This window comes from Onychostruthus taczanowskii, unplaced genomic scaffold (assembly GCF_017590055.1).
Source record: "Onychostruthus taczanowskii isolate IOZ18803 unplaced genomic scaffold, ASM1759005v1 scaffold228, whole genome shotgun sequence".
NCBI classification, from domain to species: domain Eukaryota; kingdom Metazoa; phylum Chordata; class Aves; order Passeriformes; family Passeridae; genus Onychostruthus; species Onychostruthus taczanowskii.
Genome location: NW_024499551.1, coordinates 204,703 through 224,086, shown reverse-complemented (window position 1 = coordinate 224,086; position 19,384 = coordinate 204,703). Strand labels below are relative to the sequence as shown.

General features: G+C 46.6%; 1 protein-coding gene across 2 annotated transcripts; it reads left to right on the top strand.

The window, feature by feature from the left end:
- Positions 1-11,137: 11,137 nt before the first annotated feature.
- Positions 11,138-17,362, top strand: LOC121336273 (prion protein). Of its 2 annotated transcripts, none has more exons than XM_041405273.1 (2): positions 11,138-11,258; positions 15,044-17,362. In XM_041405273.1, the coding sequence occupies exon 2, from the start codon at positions 15,127-15,129 to the stop codon at positions 15,889-15,891; it is 765 nt and encodes a 254-aa protein (XP_041261207.1). In that variant the 5' UTR covers positions 11,138-11,258; positions 15,044-15,126; the 3' UTR covers positions 15,892-17,362. The 2 variants fall into 2 exon arrangements, with proteins under 2 accessions (XP_041261207.1, XP_041261208.1); XM_041405274.1 differs by having other exon boundaries at positions 11,179-11,258; positions 15,125-17,362.
- Positions 17,363-19,384: the final 2,022 nt, after the last annotated feature.

Below are 19,384 nucleotides of genomic sequence, written 5' to 3'. Positions count from 1 at the left end.
GGGTTTGAACGGGTTTTAGGGGGACTTCAGGGTTGAGGTTATGGCTGAGGGGGCTCCAGGACTGAGGGGGCGCAAAGCACAAACCCGTGCCAAAGCTCTGGATCCCTCTGGCACTCTTCAGGGCTTTGGATCCTTCTGACGTCTCTTTCTCGGTGTCCTTTGGGGTCTGGCGTCCTTCCTGGGTGTGGGACACCCGGAGATTTGGGATCTCTGGGGGGCTCCCGGCTGATCCCAGCTGGAAGGGGAGGCTCCCCCATCCCTCTCACACCCCACAGCAATCCCCCACTCCTGGCACCCCCGGGCTGTGTGGGGCACATTAAAACCCTCCCCTGAAGTCTGCCCCTGGCTCTTCTGTTCATGCCCTTCATGTCCCACAGGGAACGGTTCTGAGGGGCTTTGGGGTGAGGGGGCTGTAGGGCCGAGGGGCTTTGGGGTGAGGGGAGCCCATGGCTGAGGGGTTTTGGGATGAGAGGAGCCCATGGCTGAGGGGCTTTGGGGTGAGGAGAGCCCGTGGCTGAGGGGCTTTGGGGTGAGAGGAGCCCATGGCTGAGGGGTTTTGGGGTGAAGGGAGCCCATGGCTGAGGGGTTTTGGGGTGAGCGGAGCCCATGGCTGAGGGGCTTTGGGGCGAGGGGAGCCCATGGCTGAGGGGCTTTGGGGTGAGAGGACACCATGGCTTTGGGTTTGAAGGGGTTTTAGGGGGACTTCAGGGTTGAGGTTATGGCTGAGGGGGCTCCAGGACTGAGGGGGGCTCTGGGGCCGGGATTGTGGCCAGGGGGGTTCAGGAGCTGAGGGGGCTCCAGGACTGGGGTTGTGGCTGAGGGGGTGACAGGGACATGGGGACAGGTCTGAGGTGGCTCCAGGTCTGAAGGGGTGACACGGCCATGAGGGCTCCAGGTCCGAGGGGGTGACACGGCCATGAGGGCTCCAGGTCTGAGGGGGTGACACGGCCATGAGGGCTCCAGGTCTGAGGGGGTGACACGGCCATGAGGGCTGCAGGACCAAGGGGATGACACGGCCATGAGGGCTCCAGGTCTGAGGGGTGACACGGCCATGAGGGCTCCAGGTCCGAGGGGGTGACACGGCCATGAGGGCTGCAGGACCAAGGGGATGACACGGCCATGAGGGCTCCAGGTCTGAGGGGGTGACACGGCCATGAGGGCTGCAGGACTGAGAGGGTGACACGGCCATGAGGGCTCCAGGACTGAGGGGTGACACGGCCATGAGGGCTCCAGGTCTGAGAGGGTGACACGGCCATGAGGGCTCCAGGACCGAGGGGGTGACACGGCCATGAGGGCTCCAGGACCGAGGAGGCTCTGGGCCCGAGGACATGGATGGCCCAAACTCCATGGGACCCCCCACCTCCACCCCCAATAACCCCACTGCAGGGGTGGGGGTCCTGCTGGCCTCGAGGTGCTGTTAATTAGAGCTTAATTAGAGCTGGGGACTCCAGGCTGAAACTGCAGGTGAAGGTGGGGTTGGCTGTGGGCACAACCATGGAATGGTTTGGGTTGGAAGGGACATCAAAAATCATCTTGATCCATCCCCTGCTGTGGGCAGGGGTCTCTGCCCCCCATCCCAAGGAAGCCCAGCCCTTTATCTCCCAATTAGTGATTTTTTTTTTGGTGTGAAATTCCTGCTTTTCATTCAGATCCTTCACCCCCTGCTTTGGCAGGGCTTTGTCCAACCAGCAAATTATTCACAGAATCCATCCAGGGGTTTGCAGATCCACCAAACGAGGATTTCCCTCCCCATAAACGCTCTCTGTCTGCCAGCTGAGAGAGAAATGCCCCATTTTTATGCATTATTTATAGTTTTTATTTTATTTTATTATAGGCTTTTCCTACCCACAGCCAGCAGCAGCAAAAACACCTGGTTTATGCATTATTTAGGTTATTGCTGCCCGGGGTTTTAAGCAGTTCCTCAGCCTGCAGAGGTCAGCATTGGAAAGGTTTTTTCCAAGGGGATTTAGAGTGGAAACCCCAAAAGGATTTCTGCAGGAACCCCCATCCCCAGGGATGTCCTCAGCCCACACAGAAACCATCTGATGGCACCAAAAATCAGCGTTAAAATGGAGGATTTTGGGGTCAGAGGGGGTTCTAGTGGGGAGAGGTGTGTGGAAAATGTTCTTACCTGGGGTTCAGCCAGGAAATATAAAGCTCCCAGCTGGATGCATTTTGAAGGCCTAAAAATGCTGAGATTATTAAAAGAAGATGTTTACCTTATTAAAAAATTTATAAATTTTAATGAATTATTATAATAAATGAATAGAATAATATTTTATAATGTTATTTTATAAATTTATTTTTATAATTTATTTTATAAATTTCTTTTTTATGATAATTTTTTATACTCTCCACAGCAGTGCCATATTTTAAATACTGTAATCTCCACTTGGTGGTCTAAATTACAGATAAATAATGAATGGCAGAGGGATTCACCCCAAAATAAACGTTTGTTATAAATCCATGAATATCCCCGTTCCTGGCCTGGGATGTGGATGGATTAAGAATGGGAGGATCTTTGAGTTAATGGCAAATCCCCCAGGAACAATCCAGAAAATTGTCCTGAATCAACAGGAGGGCACACAGTTTACCAGGGGAAAAAATACAAAGTGAGGATGAGCTGGATGATGATTCCTCACCTCAAGCAGTCCCAGGACTTTTGATTAACCTGCAGTCCCAGGATTTTTGATTAACCTGCAGCCCCACCCTCACAGAGGCACGTTGTCTCCTCTTCATTATTGTCCTGATAAATTCAAGACTGAATCAGCTCCTTTCCAGCTGCTAAGTGGATTTTTTAAATGTTTTGGTGTCTCCTCTGTCAGAGAGGTTTGGGTTTTTCTGTCTCAGTTAGGATCTGTGTTCTGTGAGGGTTTTTTTTTCCTATCTCACTTTATCTGGATCCCTGTCCTTTGAGTTTTGGGCTTTTTTTCCTCTCACTTTATCTGGATCCCTGTTCTTTCAGCTTTGTTTTCTTCCTCTATCTCACTTTATCTGGATCTGTGTTCCTTACCTTCTAAGCACTTAACTAACTGGTATTGATTAAACCTTTTCCCTTCTCCAACCCCCTTTGGAATTCAGCCCCTCACCTCACTCCTGCTGTCCCTGCTGCCCCGGGAAGTGTCAATAATCCATAAATAATCAATAATTCAGGGCTCTGGCAGCTCTGCCTGCTGGCCTGGCAGCTCTGCTCAGCCAGGTGCTGCTGCCTAGCTCCTATTTCAGGGCACAAATTGTTCATAAATTTCTTCTTTCAGGGCACAACTTGTTTATAAATTTCCTATTTCAGGGCCCAAATTCCTCGTGTCTATTCCCGGAACGGAGGAGAAATGCAGGAAAACTCCAGCCAGGCTCAGCTCGTTCCTGCAATTGTAACAGCATTCAATTTCCCCATTCTTACTCCATTTCCCCCCATTTTCCTCCCTGTTTTCATTGAACACCAGCCTCTTTTTCTTCTCCACAAAAAGGGTCTGTGACCTCTTCCATCCGTTTTTCTCATCATCCCCCAAAAACAGCTCGGGAAGCTGAGACACAAAGGAGCTGCTGTGGGGAATTGTTCAGAATTTCATCCTCAAAATGTTCCTTTTAAGGCTCTTTCTGCAGCAAGGAGTGAGGAGGGACAAGGTCCCAATTCCCAGCTGGATTTTACTCAGTGAGGAACAAGATCCCAACTCCCAAATGAATTTTCCTCAGTGAGGAACAAGATCCCAACTCCCAAATGAATTTTCCTCAGTGAGGAACAAGATCCCAACTCCCAAATGAATTTTCCTCAGTGAGGAACAAGATCCCAACTCCCAAATGAATTTTCCTCAGTGAGGAACAAGATCCCAACTCCCAAATGAATTTTCCTCAGTGAGGAACAAGATCCCAACTCCCAAATGAATTTTCCTCAGTGAGGAACAAGATCCCAACTCCCAAATGAATTTTCCTCAGTGAGGAACAAGATCCCAACTCCCAAATGAATTTTCCTCAGTGAGGAACAAGATCCCAACTCCCAAATGAATTTTCCTCAGTGAGGAACAAGATCCCAACTCCCAAATGAATTTTCCTCAGTGAGGAACAAGATCCCAACTCCCAAATGAATTTTCCTCAGTGAGGAACAAGGTCCCAATTCCCAGCTGGATTTTATTCAAGATCCCAATGCAGTTTTTCCTAAAGAAATTGAAATTTTCCTGAATAAATCCCCTTGGAACCCCAGCTGCCATCAAGCTCTGAGGGAACCCACCACAGCCACGCCTCACAAAACGCAGTTTTTCCTTTAAAAATCCCAATTTTCCTGAATAAATCCCCTTGGAACCCCAGCTGCCATCAAGCTCTGAGGGAACCCACCACAGCCACGCCTCACAAAACGCAGTTTTTCCTTTAAAAATCCCAATTTTCCTGAATAAATCCCCTTGGAACCCCAGCTGCCGTTAAGCTCCAGCCTAGCTAAGCCTGCGGGTGGTTCCGAGCGGGGTTTATCTCCTGCATCCCTCGGTAGCCATGGCAACGGCCCCGTGCCCATGGCAACCCCGGCAGCATCCTCGGAGCCTCCCCCGGGATTCTCCTCCGGGTTTTGGCTCCTCCTCATGGGCTCTTCCAGGGCCACAGGGTTTGAGGTTTAGTGATGGATTGATATTATTAAAATATAATATAATATATATAATTAATATAATATAATATAACATATATAATATAATATAATATAATATAAAGATAACATAATTAATATGATATAATATAATATAATATAATGTAATATAATATAATATAAATTATCCAGGCACAGCAGGGAATTGTTTGGGCTGTTCTTCCCGGGCACTGCAGAGTTATTTTTATTTTTATTTTTATTATTATTTTCATTTTCATTTTCATTTTTTAAAATTATTTTTTATTTTATTTTTATTTTTATTTTTTAAATTTTATTTTTATTTTTATTTTTTATTTCAATTTCTATTTCTATTTCAATTTCTCTTTTTATTTTTATGTTTATTTCAATCTTTATCTTTATTTTTATTTTTATTTTTATTTTTATTTCAATTTCTATTTATATTGCAATTTCTATTTTTATTTTTATATTTATTTTTATTTCTATTTCTATTTCTATTTCAATTTTTATTTCTATTTTTATTTTTATCTTTATTTTTATTTTTATTTCAATTTCTATTTATATTGCAATTTCTATTTTTATTTTTATATTTATTTTTATTTCTATTTCTATTTCTATTTCAATTTTTATTTCTATTTTTATTTTTATCTTTATTTTTATCTCCAGCACCAGGCTGGAACTGGAGCAGGCAGCAAACAAGGACTGGCTGCTCCCATCTCCCACCACTTCACCCAGAAAGAGCCTCAAAAACTCCATTTTCTCCCACTTCAAACCACTTTTATTACCAATTTTTGTCCCTAAATTCAATATTTTTTCCCCAAACGAGCACTTTAATGTTATTTTTTTAATAAAATCCTCAAAAACTCCATTTTCTCCCACTTCAAAGCCCTTTTATTACCAATTTTTGTCCCTAAATTCAATATTTTTTCCCCAAACGAGCACTTTAATGTTATTTTTTTAATAAAATCCTCAAAAACTCCATTTTCCCCCCACTTCAAAGCACTTTTATTACCAATTTTTGTCCCTAAATTCAAATTTTTTTCCCCAAATGAGCATTTTAGTGTTATTTTTTTTAAATAAAATCCTCAAAAACTCCATTTTCTCCCACTTCAAACCACTTTTATTACCAATTTTTGTCCCTAAATTCAATATTTTTTCCCCAAACGAGCACTTTAATGTTATTTTTTTAATAAAATCCTCAAAAACTCCATTTTCTCCCACTTCAAAGCCCTTTTATTACCAATTTTTGTCCCTAAATTCAATTTTTTTTCCCCCAAACAAGCATTATAATGTTATTTTTTTAAAATAAAAGCTGGTTTTGTGTTTGGGAGGGACCAAAGGCATTTCTGGGGCCGTGTCCCGTGCAGGTGACGCCGTGCCCAGGCCTGGATGTGGCAGCAGGGTAAGGAGCTTATCCCCGTGGGGCCAGGGCTCAGCACTGCCCTGAGCAGATTGGAGCAGCTCCAGGGACACTTCTAACCCTGGGGATAAAGATCCTGACCCCAAAATAACCATAACCCATGGAGGGACCTTTATAACCCTGGGGATAAAGATCCTGACCCCAAAATAACCATAACCCATGGAGGGACCTTTATAACCCTGGGGATAAAGATCCTGACCCCAAAATAACCATAACCCCATTTATAACCCCAATGGATGGACATTTCTAACCCTGGGGATAAAGATTTCCAACCCTAAAATAATTATAACCCCAATGAATGAGCATTTTTAACCCCAATGAATGAAGATTTTTAACCACAATGGATGGACATTTATAAAACTGGGGATAAAGATTTCTAACCCTAAAATAATCATAACCCCAATGAATGAACATTTTTAACCCCATGGAGGGACATTTAAAACCCATGGATAAGGATTTCTGACCCTAAAATAATCAGAACCCATGGATGGACATTTATAACCCCAATGGATAAAAATTCTAACCCCTAAAATAATCGTAACCCCAATGAACGAGCATTTTTAACCCCAGTGGGTAATGGTTTTAAACCCCAATGGATAAAGATTTCTAGCCCTAAAATAATCATAACCTCCTTTATAAACCCCATGGATAAAGATTTCTAACCCTATTGGTGGATAATTTTAATCCCATTTATGAACATTTTTTTAGCCCATGGATGAACACTTATAACCTCAATAAAAGAACATTTTAACCCCAAGGATGAACATTTATAACCCTAAAATAATTATAACCCCATGGATGAACATTTCAACCCCACCCCGTGGATGGACATTTTTAACCCCAATAAATGAACATTTTAATCCAAATGGATGGACATTTATAACCCCAATAGATGAACATTTATAACTCGAATAGATGGACATTTTTAACCCCAATGGATGAACATTTATAACCCCAATGGATGAACATTTATAACCCCAATGGATGAACATTTATAACCCCAATGGATGAACATTTATAACCCCAATGGATGGACATTTAAAACCCATGGATAAAGATTCCTGACCCTAAAATAATCACAATCCATGGATGGACATTTATAACCCAAGTGGATAAATATTTTTAACCCTGTGGATAAAGATTCCTAACCCTAAAATAATTATAATCCCACGGATGAACATTTTTAACCCCAATAAATTAACATTTTAACCCAAAAAATGAACATTTTAATCCAAATGGATGGACATTTATAACCCCAATAGATGAACATTTACAACCCCAACAGATGAACATTTTAACCCAAAAAATGAACATTTTAATCCAAATGGACGGACATTTTTAACCCCAATAGATGAACATTTATAACCCGAATAAATGAACATTTATAACCCCAATAGATGAACATTTTAACCCCATGGATGAATATTTTTAACCCCAATAGATGAACAATTTAACCCCAATGGATGGACATTTTTAACCCCAACAAACGAACATTTTAACCCCAATGGACAGACATTTTAGCCCCAATAGATGAACATTTTAACCCAAATAAATGAACATTTTAACCCCAACAAACGAACATTTTAACCCCAATGGATGGACATTTTTAACCCCAATAAATGAACATTTATAACCCCAATGGATGAACATTTTAACCCCAATGGATGCACATTTTAACCCCAACAAATGGACATAATAAATGAACATTTATAACATTTTTAACCCCAACAAACAAACATTTTAACCCCAATGGACAGACATTTTAGCCCCAATAGATGAACATTTTAACCCAAATAAATGAACATTTTAACCCCAACAAACGAACATTTTAACCCCAATGGACGGACATTTTAACCCCAAATGGGTTAAATATTCACCCTGCCTTTGCAAAGCCAGGGCTGGCTGAACAAAACCACTTTCAATGAACCCAAGCAATAAAAACCAACACAAAATCAATGAGAGGCCGCGAAGGAGACGAACTTCCCTCCCTCCCCAAAACCGCCCTCAGCATTTCCTGAGCACAACTCATGCCATGAGTGATTGCTGAGCTGGCCCCGGGCCCGGGCGTTATTTCCACCCTGGATGCAGAAGGACCAAACCTCCCGAGGAGCTCAACGCAGCTCCTGCCTCCAGGCTGACAGAAATTTTACCCTGGGATGCCAAAAATCCATTAAAGAGCTGCCCTGGATGCGCTGGAGGGGAGGCTTCAGCCCTGAGGAATTTCCAGAAGAAATTAAAAAATTCATTAATAATCCATGCTCCTGCTTGATGTGCAGCTGGGGGTTGACAAAGTGTCTCTGTTTATGCGAACGGAATTTCTGTTCCTTGAAAAAAAAAAAATTGTTTATTTCTCAGTGTTGGCCACAGCACAATTATCAGTAAATGTTCTTTTCAGATGGATCATTTTCCCTTGTTGTTGTTGTTCTCCTGGAATCAGTTATTACAGCAAACCCCTGATTTTTAGATTAATGCAGGATTAACCCACCCCAGCCAGCCCGTTCCTGGTTTCCTCTTTTTCCTGGCACAGCATTTGGATGAACATTTAACCCCAAACCAGGCAGTCAGGAGCCATCTGCACATCCACACACGGAATAAATCCCTCCTCTAGGGCAGGCCTTCCCCAGACCTCAATCCTGCTTATTCCATTTTCTCCTGCCTGGATTAACATTTGTGTTTTCCCATTTCCCTGCCAGGGAGAAACCACTTTAATTTTATTTAAACATAACCCAGATGGATCAGAGGGCTGTGGAGGAAAAAATCCCTTTTCCATCCAGATGTGGCCCAGGATGGTCATTCCTGGCCCAGCTGGTTTGGGCAGCCTCAGGAGGGTTTGGGGTGTGTTCAAATCACAAAATCCTGGGATTTGGGTTGGAAGGGACCTTAAAACTCATCCGTGGCAGGGACACCTCCCAGGTGAGGCCTGGACACTTCCTAAAAGTTGGGAAAACCCTAAAATTTGGGGAACTCCCCCATTCTGGTCTTCAGATCTCTGTATATTCCACTGCTGTCTCTTCACCCACCAAACCCCGCCCGTTTTTGCCATCCCATGGGAATTTTTCTTTGTTTTCCGTGGCCTTTCCTCCCGTTGAATTTCAGGATTCCTCGGCACAACTGGAGATGGCAGGAGCGAGCTCTGCTCCTCTGCAGGGACACAGATTTGAAAGGCAAATCCATCCTTTCTCCCAGAGCTCCGGGCTGGTTTGATTTCCTCTCCACCAGCCCTGGGAGCAGCTCTGCTCCGTGGGATAATGGATTTGGAGCTGCTAAAAGCATCCTGGCCTCTCCCAGATTCCCAACCAGGAGATTTCCAACCCACCCCAAACCCTGCTGTATCTTCCATTAAAAAAAATCCAAGCGTTGTGATTTTCCAAGATTCCCAAAACGGCCCCAAACCTCCTCATTCCGTTCGGATTTTCTTCAATAAACCATCAAGATGCTGCAATTTCCCAGGATTTTCCAAGCCTTGATACTCCTTCAGTACAAAATCCAAATGCTGTGATATTCCAGGATTTTCAAATCAGCCTCAAACTGATAATTCCTCAATAAAATCATCCGCATTCTGCAGTTTTCCAAGGTTTTTACATCAGCCTCAAGCCCTGATAATTCTTCAGTAAAACCATCCATGTTATGCAGTTTTCCCAGATTTAAATCAACCTCAAACCCTGATAATTCCTTAGTAAAACCATCCATGCTCTGCAGTTTTCCAAGGTTTTTACACCAGTCTCAAACCCTGATAATTCTTCAGTAAAACCATCCATGCTCTGCCGTTTTCCAAGGTTTTAAGATCAGCCTCAAACCCTGATCATTCTTCAGTAAAACCATCCATGCTCTGCCGTTTTCCAAGGTTTTAAGATCAGCCTCAAACCCTGATCATTCTTCAGTAAAACCATCCATGCTCTGCCGTTTTCCAAGGTTTTAAGATCAGCCTCAAACCCTGATCATTCTTCAGTAAAACCATCCATGCTCTGCCGTTTTCCAAGGTTTTAAGATCAGCCTCAAACCCTGATCATTCCTTAGTAAAACGATCCGTGTTCTGCAGTTTTCCAAGGGTTTTACATCAGCCTCAAGCCCTGATAATTCTTCAATAAAACCATCCGTGTTCTGCAGTTTCCCAAGGTTTTTACACCAGTCTCAGACCCTGATAATTCTTCAGTAAAACCATCCACGTTCTGCAGTTTTCCCAGATTTTATAATCAGCCTCAAACCCTGATAAATCTTCAGTAAAACCATCCATATTCTGCAGGTTTCCAAGGATTTTACATCAGCCTCAAGCCCTGATAATTCTTCAGTAAAACCATCCATATTCTGCAGGTTTCCAAGGATTTTACATCAGCCTCAAGCCCTGATATTTCCTCAGTATAAAATCCAACTGCTGCAATATTCCAAGATCATCTCACCAGCCTCAAGCCCTGATAATTCTTCAATAAAACCATCCACGTTCTACAGTTTTCCCAGATTTTAAATCAGCCTCAAACCCTGATAATTCTTCAATAAAACCATCCACGTTCTACAGTTTTCCCAGATTTTAAATCAACCTCAAACCCTGATAATTCTTCAGTAAAACCATCCGTGCTCTGCAGTTTTCCCAGATTTTATAATTGGTCTCAAACCCTGATAATTCTTCAATAAAATCATCCATGTTCCACAGTTTTCCAAGATTTTACACCAGCCTCAAATTCTGATAATTCCTCAATAAAACCATCCGTGTTCTGCAGTTTCCCAAGGATTTTACATCAGCCTCAAGCCCTGATATTTCCTCAGTATAAAATCCAACTGCTGCAATATTCCAAGATCATCTCACCAGCCTCAAACCCTGATAATTCTTCAGTAAAACCATCCGTGTTCTGCAGTTTTCCAAGGTTTTAAGATCAGACTCAAACCCTGATCTTTCCTCAGTATAAAATCCAACTGCTGCAATATTCCATGATTATATCACCAGCCTCAAACCCTGACAATTCCCCAATAAAACCACAAACCCCTCGGTTTCCCAGGCTCTCTCTGCTCCGCTCCCCGCGCCCGGGGGATGCTTTGGGGTGAAGCTTCGGGGTGAAGCCGCGGATTTCGGGGAGCCGTCCGCGGCTTTCCCGGGGGAAAGGGATGGATGAGGGATGACGGCCGATGGATGACGATGATGATGGGCTCAGCGGGGCCGGGCTGCTCGGGAGCAGCTCCTCCCTCTCGCTATTTATTGCTGCGCGGAGCTCCGCGGCTGAATCACCTCGGAGCGAGCGGGCAGCGCTTTTCCAGCCGGTGAGTGCCGGGGAAAAACGGGACACGGGGGCTGCGGGAGGGATAAACCGGGAGGCGAGGGGGGTTGGAACGCCGGGGGTGCGGGGCTGCCTCTTTTCCTGACCAAAAATTGACATTTCCAGCGGCTCCTTAAAAGCCAGCGCCCTGCTCCTGCCCGGTTCTTGTTTACTCAGCGTTTACTCAACATCGGGAATTTCTTCTCCGAGGGTTCTGCCTCTTCCCCCGACCGCCAGCCGCTCCCCCATTGTTTGGGGAAATGAAAGACAAAGGGGCCTGGGGGAGATTTCTAAACCCAGGGGTGACATTTTCAGGGAAATTCCGATTTATTTTCCAATTCCCTGAGCCCCAGGCCGGAATTTTCAGCCCAGGAGGGTCCGGACTCCCCCATCCCCGAGCATCTTCTCACCTCCACCTTCCCCACCTCCCTTCTCTCCCTCTCCGCCTCCCCGGGGACCTCCCCGAGGTTATTTCCAGTGATATTTTGGCACTTGGGTGTTGGTTTTTCCCCTCCGAGCGAAACCTCCTCCTTGCCAAGGCTGAGCACGTAATTGCTGCTCTCAGCCTCCATTTTCCGCTGGGGGAGCGCAGGGTTCCTCCAGCACGGATAAAAACCAGCTCCGCCACAAACCACCTGAATTAATTCCTCATTTCCAGCATCCGCCGGCTGCGCGAATCTAGGGGAGGAAGGTTAAAAAAAAAAAATTTAAAAAATCCCTGTGAAGTCACTCGATCTGTCATTTAATATTAATGTCATGGTCAGTAAACAGCATCTCGAGAAATCTGGGATTTTTTTGCGGGAGAAAAGCCCGGATTCCCGGGAAGCAGCTCCTTCAGGGCTTCGCCCAGGCAACTCATTAGTTTGGGGCGAAGCTCCTGGCTCGCTAATTAGCGCCCGTATCCTGTTTATCAGAGCTCTAAAGGCAATTAAGGAGCAGCTCAGCGCTGCTATACCCCAAGATCCCCGAACCAGCCTCAAACCCCGCGATTTCCTCAATAAAACCACGGCAGTGCTTTGCCAGAACCCCTCTCCAACCAGGTTTTTTAATTTTTAATTCAACCAAGGCCTGATTTTTAACCCCTTGGAGCTCACAAGGGGGGAGCGATACCTCCAAAAATATATTTAAAAAATGCCCAACGGCTGGATTTTCCTCCCCCATGGCTCTTTTTGCCGAGCACCCAAGGAGCCGGTTGTTTTTCCCAGCTTTTGGCTATTTTTAACCCCCCTGATCTCATCCCTGCCCCCAGAGGGAGGCAGCGAACCCGAACTTGCTCCTTGAGCCCGGATTTTTCCAAGAAGGAGCAAATCCCAAACCTGGAATTCCTCCCCATCACCAGGGTTCATCCCCCCCGAGGTTTTATTTAGGGCCTTGCAAACGATCCCACCCAAACCACTGAGCTTGCAGGGCCTTTAATTTAAATATTTCTGGATATAAACCCAGATTTCTGCCGGGGAAGGGGAGAAAAAGCATCACTAAGAACCCAAAGAGATGAATTTGATTTTTGTGGCCCACAAATCCGTGTCTAGGTGGCAACAGAAGAATTTCTGGCTTCAGCAGGGGCTCCTTTGGCCTTTTTGGCTGTAGGAAAGTTCAGAATCTCCTGCCTGCATTATGATTATTCTTGGGGTAACTCCATAATCGCTGCAAAAAAAATAAATTTAAGACCCAAACCAAATTATTTCTTGCTGTACTGCGAGCAGGAAGGCGTATCCAGGGATGCTGAAAAGCCCACCCACCCTGGGAACGTGATTTTGGGGGGCAGCTCAGCCTCGGGCAGGATGGAAAATCCCTTTTTTAAACCAGGATTTAAACATTAAACCCAGGCCAGCAGCCACTCAGTGCCCCTGGCGTTGCCAGGAGGCGTTAAAGGGGTTTGGCAGCTTGGCCTTTTTTGGGTTTTTGGTCTTTGAGGTGTTTTCCAAAGGATTTGCAGCCCCGGTGGGGATTGTCCCTGGGGATTGTCCCTTGTCCCTGCTGGATTATGCACAGAGGGGTGAAAATGGCATTTATCCCCCCTGGAAATGGGATTTATCCCTCAGGGAAATGGGATTTTTTTCCCCTGGAAATGGGATTTGTCCCCCACAGAAATGGGGTTTATCTCACCTGGAAATGGGATTTATCCCCCACAGAAATGGGGTTTATCCCCCCGGAAATGGGATTTATCCCCCACAGAAATGGGGTTTATTCCCCCTAGAAATGGGATTTATCCCCCCTGGAAATGGGGTTTAGCCCCCACAGAAATGGGGTTTATCACTCAGGGAAATGGGGTTTATCCCCCTGGAAATGGGATTTATCCCCCCTGGAAATGGGATTTATCCCCCCTGGAAATGGGATTTATCCCCCAGGGAAATGGGATTTGTCCCCCCTGGGAATGGGGTTTATCCCCCACAGAAATGGGATTTATCCCCCCTGGAAATGGGGTTTAACCCCCCCCGGAAATGGGATTTATCCCCCAGGGAAATGGGGTTTATCCCCCTGGAAATGGGATTTATCGCCCCTGGAAATGGGATTTATCGCCCCTGGAAATGGGATTTATCGCCCCTGGAAATGGGATTTATCGCCCCTGGAAATGGGATTTATCGCCCCTGGAAATGGGATTTATCGCCCCTGGAAATGGGATTTATCGCCCCTGGAAATGGGATTTATCGCCCCTGGAAATGGGATTTATCCCCCCTGGAAATGGGGTTTAGCCCCCACAGAAATGGGGTTTATCCCTCAGGGAAATGGGGTTTATCCCCCCTGGGAATGGGATTTGTCCCCGGGCAGTGTGGGAGGTGCCCAAACAGCAAACTGGCATTCACCGAGTCACCGCATGCTGGCAAAGTCTGAATCCCAAAAATGCCCATTAATGAAGAGGAATTTGGGTAAAACACGCAGAATTTGGGAATAGAACCCCCCCGTCCCGGGGCCAGGCTGGGCGTTGCCCTCCCTGCAGCACCGAGAGCCCAAAAGCTTCGGGGTTGGGCTGGGTCCGTCCTTGGCATCGATGGTGGCACAGCAGGAATCTCGTCCTGCCCCAGGTTGGGTAGGGCGGGTTTGATAAGCGGGGCTTTATCTCAAAATCACGTGAAACATTTTCTCCCCAGAAGATTTTCTTTCCTCACTTAAAGCTGCCATTGCCAGCAGGGGTCCTGTTGGGTGATATATTAAAAAAAAAAAACAACAACAAAAAACCCCAACCCAAAACAACAACAACAAAAATAGATAAAATATATAAATATTTCTACACACACATGTAAATGTAAATGCATACCTACATTTCTATACATATATTAAAAATAAATACATTAGATACATATATTTATATCCATATACTAAAATATAAATTAATGTATATACATATATAAATACCTATACTAATATATTAAAAATACATAGATATATGCATATATAAAATATATATGCATCTATAAAATATATATAAAATATATGCATATATACCTGTATATGCATATATATAAATATATAAAAATAGATAAAAATAAGCATATATACAATAATAATAATACATGCAAATACAATAATAAATAAAAAATATATAAATACAATAATGACTAAATTTTATATATATGTACATATACATATAATTTTAATATATGTATATTACATATAATTTTAATATATGTATATATTACATATATTACATATATTAAAATTATAATATTACATTACATACATATATTACATATATAATACATATATTACAAATATTTTATATTAATGTAGAAATAAAGGGTTTGGGGTGGGGATAAACACACCTCTGATCCAAAGCTGTTCATTCCGCAGGCGGATTTGAGGGGGCCGGCCGTGTTTTTCGGTGAGGGAGGGGCGTGTGGCCCTGCCCTGACGCTGTCCTTGTCCCCGCAGCCATGGCCCGGCTCCTCGGCACCTCCTGCCTGCTGCTGCTGCTCCTCCTCGGCGTCTGCACCGAGCTGGCCTCCTCCAAGAAGGGCAAAGGCAAACCCGGCTGGGGCACGGGGAGCCGCCAGCCCAGCTACCCCCGCCAGCCCGGCTACCCCCAAAACCCCGGCTACCCCCACAACCCCGGCTACCCCCACAACCCCGGCTACCCCCACAACCCCGGCTACCCGGGCTGGGGCCAGGGCTACAACCCGTCCAGCGGAGGGACTTACCACCAAAAACCGTGGAAGGCGCCTAAACCCAAGACCAACTTCAAGCACGTGGCGGGCGCGGCGGCGGCGGGCGCCGTGGTGGGGGGCTTGGGGGGCTACGCCATGGGCAGGGTGATGTCGGGGATGCACTACAGCTTCGACAGCCCCGACGAGTACCGCTGGTGGAACCAGAACGCCGCGCGCTACCCCAACCAGGTCTACTACCGCGACTACCGCGACCAGCGCGGCCCGGTGCCGCAGGACGTCTTCGTGGCCGACTGCTTCAACATCACCGTCACCGAGCACAACATCGGCCCCGCCGCCAGGAAGAACGCCTCGGAGGCCGGCGCGGCCCTCAACCAGACGGAGGCCGAGCTGGAGACGCGCGTGGTGACCAAGGTGATCCGCGAGATGTGCATCCAGCAGTACCAGGAGTACCGGCTGGCCTCGGGCGTGCGGCGGCGCCTGGCCGACGCCTCGCTGCCCGCCCTGCTGCTCCTCGTCCTCTTCGCCCTGCACTAAGAGCGCCCCGCGCCTTCCTGGTGTCACCCGTGTCCCCCCGCGGGGTCCCCCCGCTCTCGGTTGGTTTTGGTGAGGAAGCCCCCTGGGCGCTCGCCGGCGCCTCCGGTTTAGGCGACGGGATGAAAATTTTGCTTTTCTGCCCCAAACGCGGAGAGCCCAGAGCCGCGGCCTTCGCCTCCTCCTCCTCCTCGGGGCCATCCCCGAGAGGGACCGGGCAGAGGGGGAGCTCTCCTTGGCAGGAGCTTTTCCAAAAATCCTCTTGGTTAACGGGCAGGGTTTTATCTCAGCCCCCGGGGGTCTCAGAGGGGGTTTTTCAAGCTGCCAGGTTGCAATTTGAACCGTTCCATCCTAAAAAAAAAAAAAGCCCCTTCCCCTTGTACATAAGGAGCTGCCACTCCGCACCCTGCATGCTGCAAAACCCCCCTGCAGCAACACACCAAAATAAAGTCGTTTTTTACTCCCTGCCACAGCCAGGCTGAGGCACCAGTCGGTCTTTAGAGGCAGAAAGTGCTGCTGAATGCCCTAAACACCCCCAAAAATGGTGTTACAGCCCGGGAAAAAGCTAGTTTGGACGCTCCAGGTGACGAGTCGTGTTCGTGCTTCAGCACCTGGGCCTAAAGGACGTTCAAATGCAGCACAAAGGATTTCTCAGGGGGGGTCGGGCACGTAGCAAGAGACTGAAACCAGCTAAAGCACGCCGGTACAGCAAACAGCATCGGGAAAAACGGGCCTGGGAAGGGAGATGCTTTCCAAAAAAAGTCACATTTGTGAGTAATTCCTTTGCCCTGTGGAAGCAACGGGTGAAATTCTTGCTTCTCGTGTGGATGCTGGGCTGGGGACGAGCTGTAACACCCGCGGCGCTGCGTTTAATATCTCTCGTGTATTTTATTTTTGCAAGGCACTGAATAACACTGTCCTAAATGAGATTTTTTTGTTGTTGTTGTTCCCCTTTTTGCATCGGTGTAAGCTAAGTGAAGATATATATTATATATATAAATATAAATAGCTATAAAGAGAGAGCAAAGAAGCCTTTCAGGACAGCCACCGGAGAAGCAGGGCTTTGAGGTGCCCCGTCCTTTCGCGGATGTTTTGTAACCCTGTCACGCTGCATGCCCGCCCGGGATTTGCCGTGCTGAGCCTTTTCTAAGTGTTCCACGTCTGGTACAAATTAAAACGGATCAAGCCAAGGTGCCCGGCAGCCTCCTTTGTGTGCCAGCCCCCGCGGCATTTCCCGCATTTCTGCATTTCCCGAATTTCTGCATTTCCCGAATTTTCTGCATTTCCGCCCTCCCCCGTCCCCTCTCCCCGGCCTGAAGGAGATTTTGTTCCCTTCCAGCACCAAATCTGGCCCAATCCCCACAGCCCCAGTTTTCTCCCCCTCTGCTCCCACCGATGGCACCGCTGCAGTCTGAGAGGAGTTTTCTAATTTCTGTCTAATTCCAGTTTCTGTTCTAATAAAGGAGTTTTTACATTTGCTGTTTCGGTGGCGTTAAGCCCGACCCAAGCCCTGCTTCATCCTGGGATCCTGGACGCTTTCTTATGGAATCCTGGAGTGGTTTGGGTTGGGAGGGACCTTAAATCCCCCCCATCCCACCCCTGCCAGGGCAGGGACGGCTCCCCCTGTCCCGGGGGGCTCCAGCCTGGCCTTGGGCACTGCCAGGGATGGAGCAGCCTCAGCTCCTCTGGGAATTCCATCCCAGCCCCTCCCCGTTCTCATTCCATCCCAAAATCCCATCAGATCTCCCCTCCCCCAGTGGGACCCATTCCCTGTGTCCTGTCCTTCCATCCCTTATCCCAAATCCTTTTCCAGCTCTCCTGGAGCCCCTGCAGGCCCTGGAATGTGCTGGAAGCTCTCCCTGGATCCTTCCCTTCTCCAGGGGAACATTCCCAGCTCTCTCTGGAATTTCCCTTCTCCAGGTGAACATTCCCAGCTCTTTCTGGAATTTCCCTTCTCCAGGGGAACATTCCCAGCTCTCCCTGGAATTCCCTTCTCCGGGGAACATTCCCAGCTCTCCCTGGAATTTCTCTTCTCCAGGTGAACATTCCCAGCTCTTTCTGGAATTTCCCTTCTCCAGGGGAACATTCCCAGCTCTCCCTGAAATTCCCTTCTCCAGGGGAACATTCCCAGCTCTCTCTGGATCCTTCCTTTCTCCGGGGACCATTCCCAGCTCTCCCAGCCCGGCTCCAGGTGGGCTCCCGGCGCTGCAGGTGGGGTCTCACCTGAGCGGGGCCGAGGGCAGAGCCCCCCGAGCTGCCCAGGCTCGGTGCCAATCGCTCTCCAAGGGATTTATTTCCATTTATTTGCATTTCACAACAGCAGGACCCCTCCTCCTCCAGCCCCGGGTCACACCAGCTGCAGCCCCGTGGGAGGAGGAGAAATTCCCCCAAAAGCAGGAAGGAAAAACTTCACTTCATCCAAAGGAAGGGGAAAAAATGAATTCTTTTTAAGCCCCCCACGTTTCCCGAGATGAACTCATGGATATTTCCAGGAAGAGGCACCCAGCACTTGCACCGTGAACTCCCCTGGGGAGGGTTTGACTACAAATTTCTCATTTTTAACCCCAAAAACCTTCAACTCCCTCCCTCCCAGTCATGGGAAACACATTGGCAATGCTCAGAGGAGCTCAAAAATAACATTTTCCTCTCCCTGCACACGCAGCACCCCGGTTTTTTTAACCCTCCACGGGGATTTTTGGAGCTCAGCAGGGAAGGTCAGAACTTTCCTGGCTCTGGGAACACCCAAGCGAGGCGACACTCTGAACTTTTGTGTCCTTTAGGGACGGCTGGATCAAATTACCCCTCTGCAGAGATCTGCTGAAGCAGAGAAATTAATTAATTAATGAGCTAAACACTCCAAATCCTGCAGCGTGCACAGGAGCCACGCACGGAGGAGGTTCTGATTTACCAGGGTGGTAATAAATACACCCCAAAAATGTAAATACCCCCCAAAGTGTAAATACCCCCCCAAAAGTAAATAACCCCCCAAAATGTGAATACCCCCAAAATGTGAATACCCCCCAAAATGTAAATACACCCCAAAATGTAAATAACCCCCAAAATGTAAATACCCCCCAAAGTGTAAATACCCCCCCAAAAGTAAATACCCCCCAAAGTGTAAATATCCCCCAAAAGTAAATACCCCCCCAAAATGTAAATAACACCCAAAGTGTAAATATCCCCCCAAAATGTAAATACCCCCTCAAAAGTAAATAACCCTCCAAAATGTAAATACCCCCCAAAATGTAAATACACCCCAAAATGTAAATACCTGCCCAAAATGTAAATACCCCCCAAAATGTAAATACCCCCCAAAGTGTAAATATCCCCCAAAAGTCAATACCCCCCCAAAATGTAAATAACACCCAAAGTGTAAATATCCCCCCAAAATGTAAATACCCCCTCAAAAGTAAATAACCCTCCAAAATGTAAATACCCCCCAAAATGTAAATACACCCCAAAATGTAAATACCTGCCCAAAATGTAAATACCCCCC

What these genes read in the sequence shown, in the direction of transcription:
- LOC121336273 (XM_041405273.1), top strand. Translation starts at nt 15,127, where the DNA reads ATGGCCCGGCTCCTCGGCACCTCCTGCCTGCTGCTGCTGCTCCTCCTC.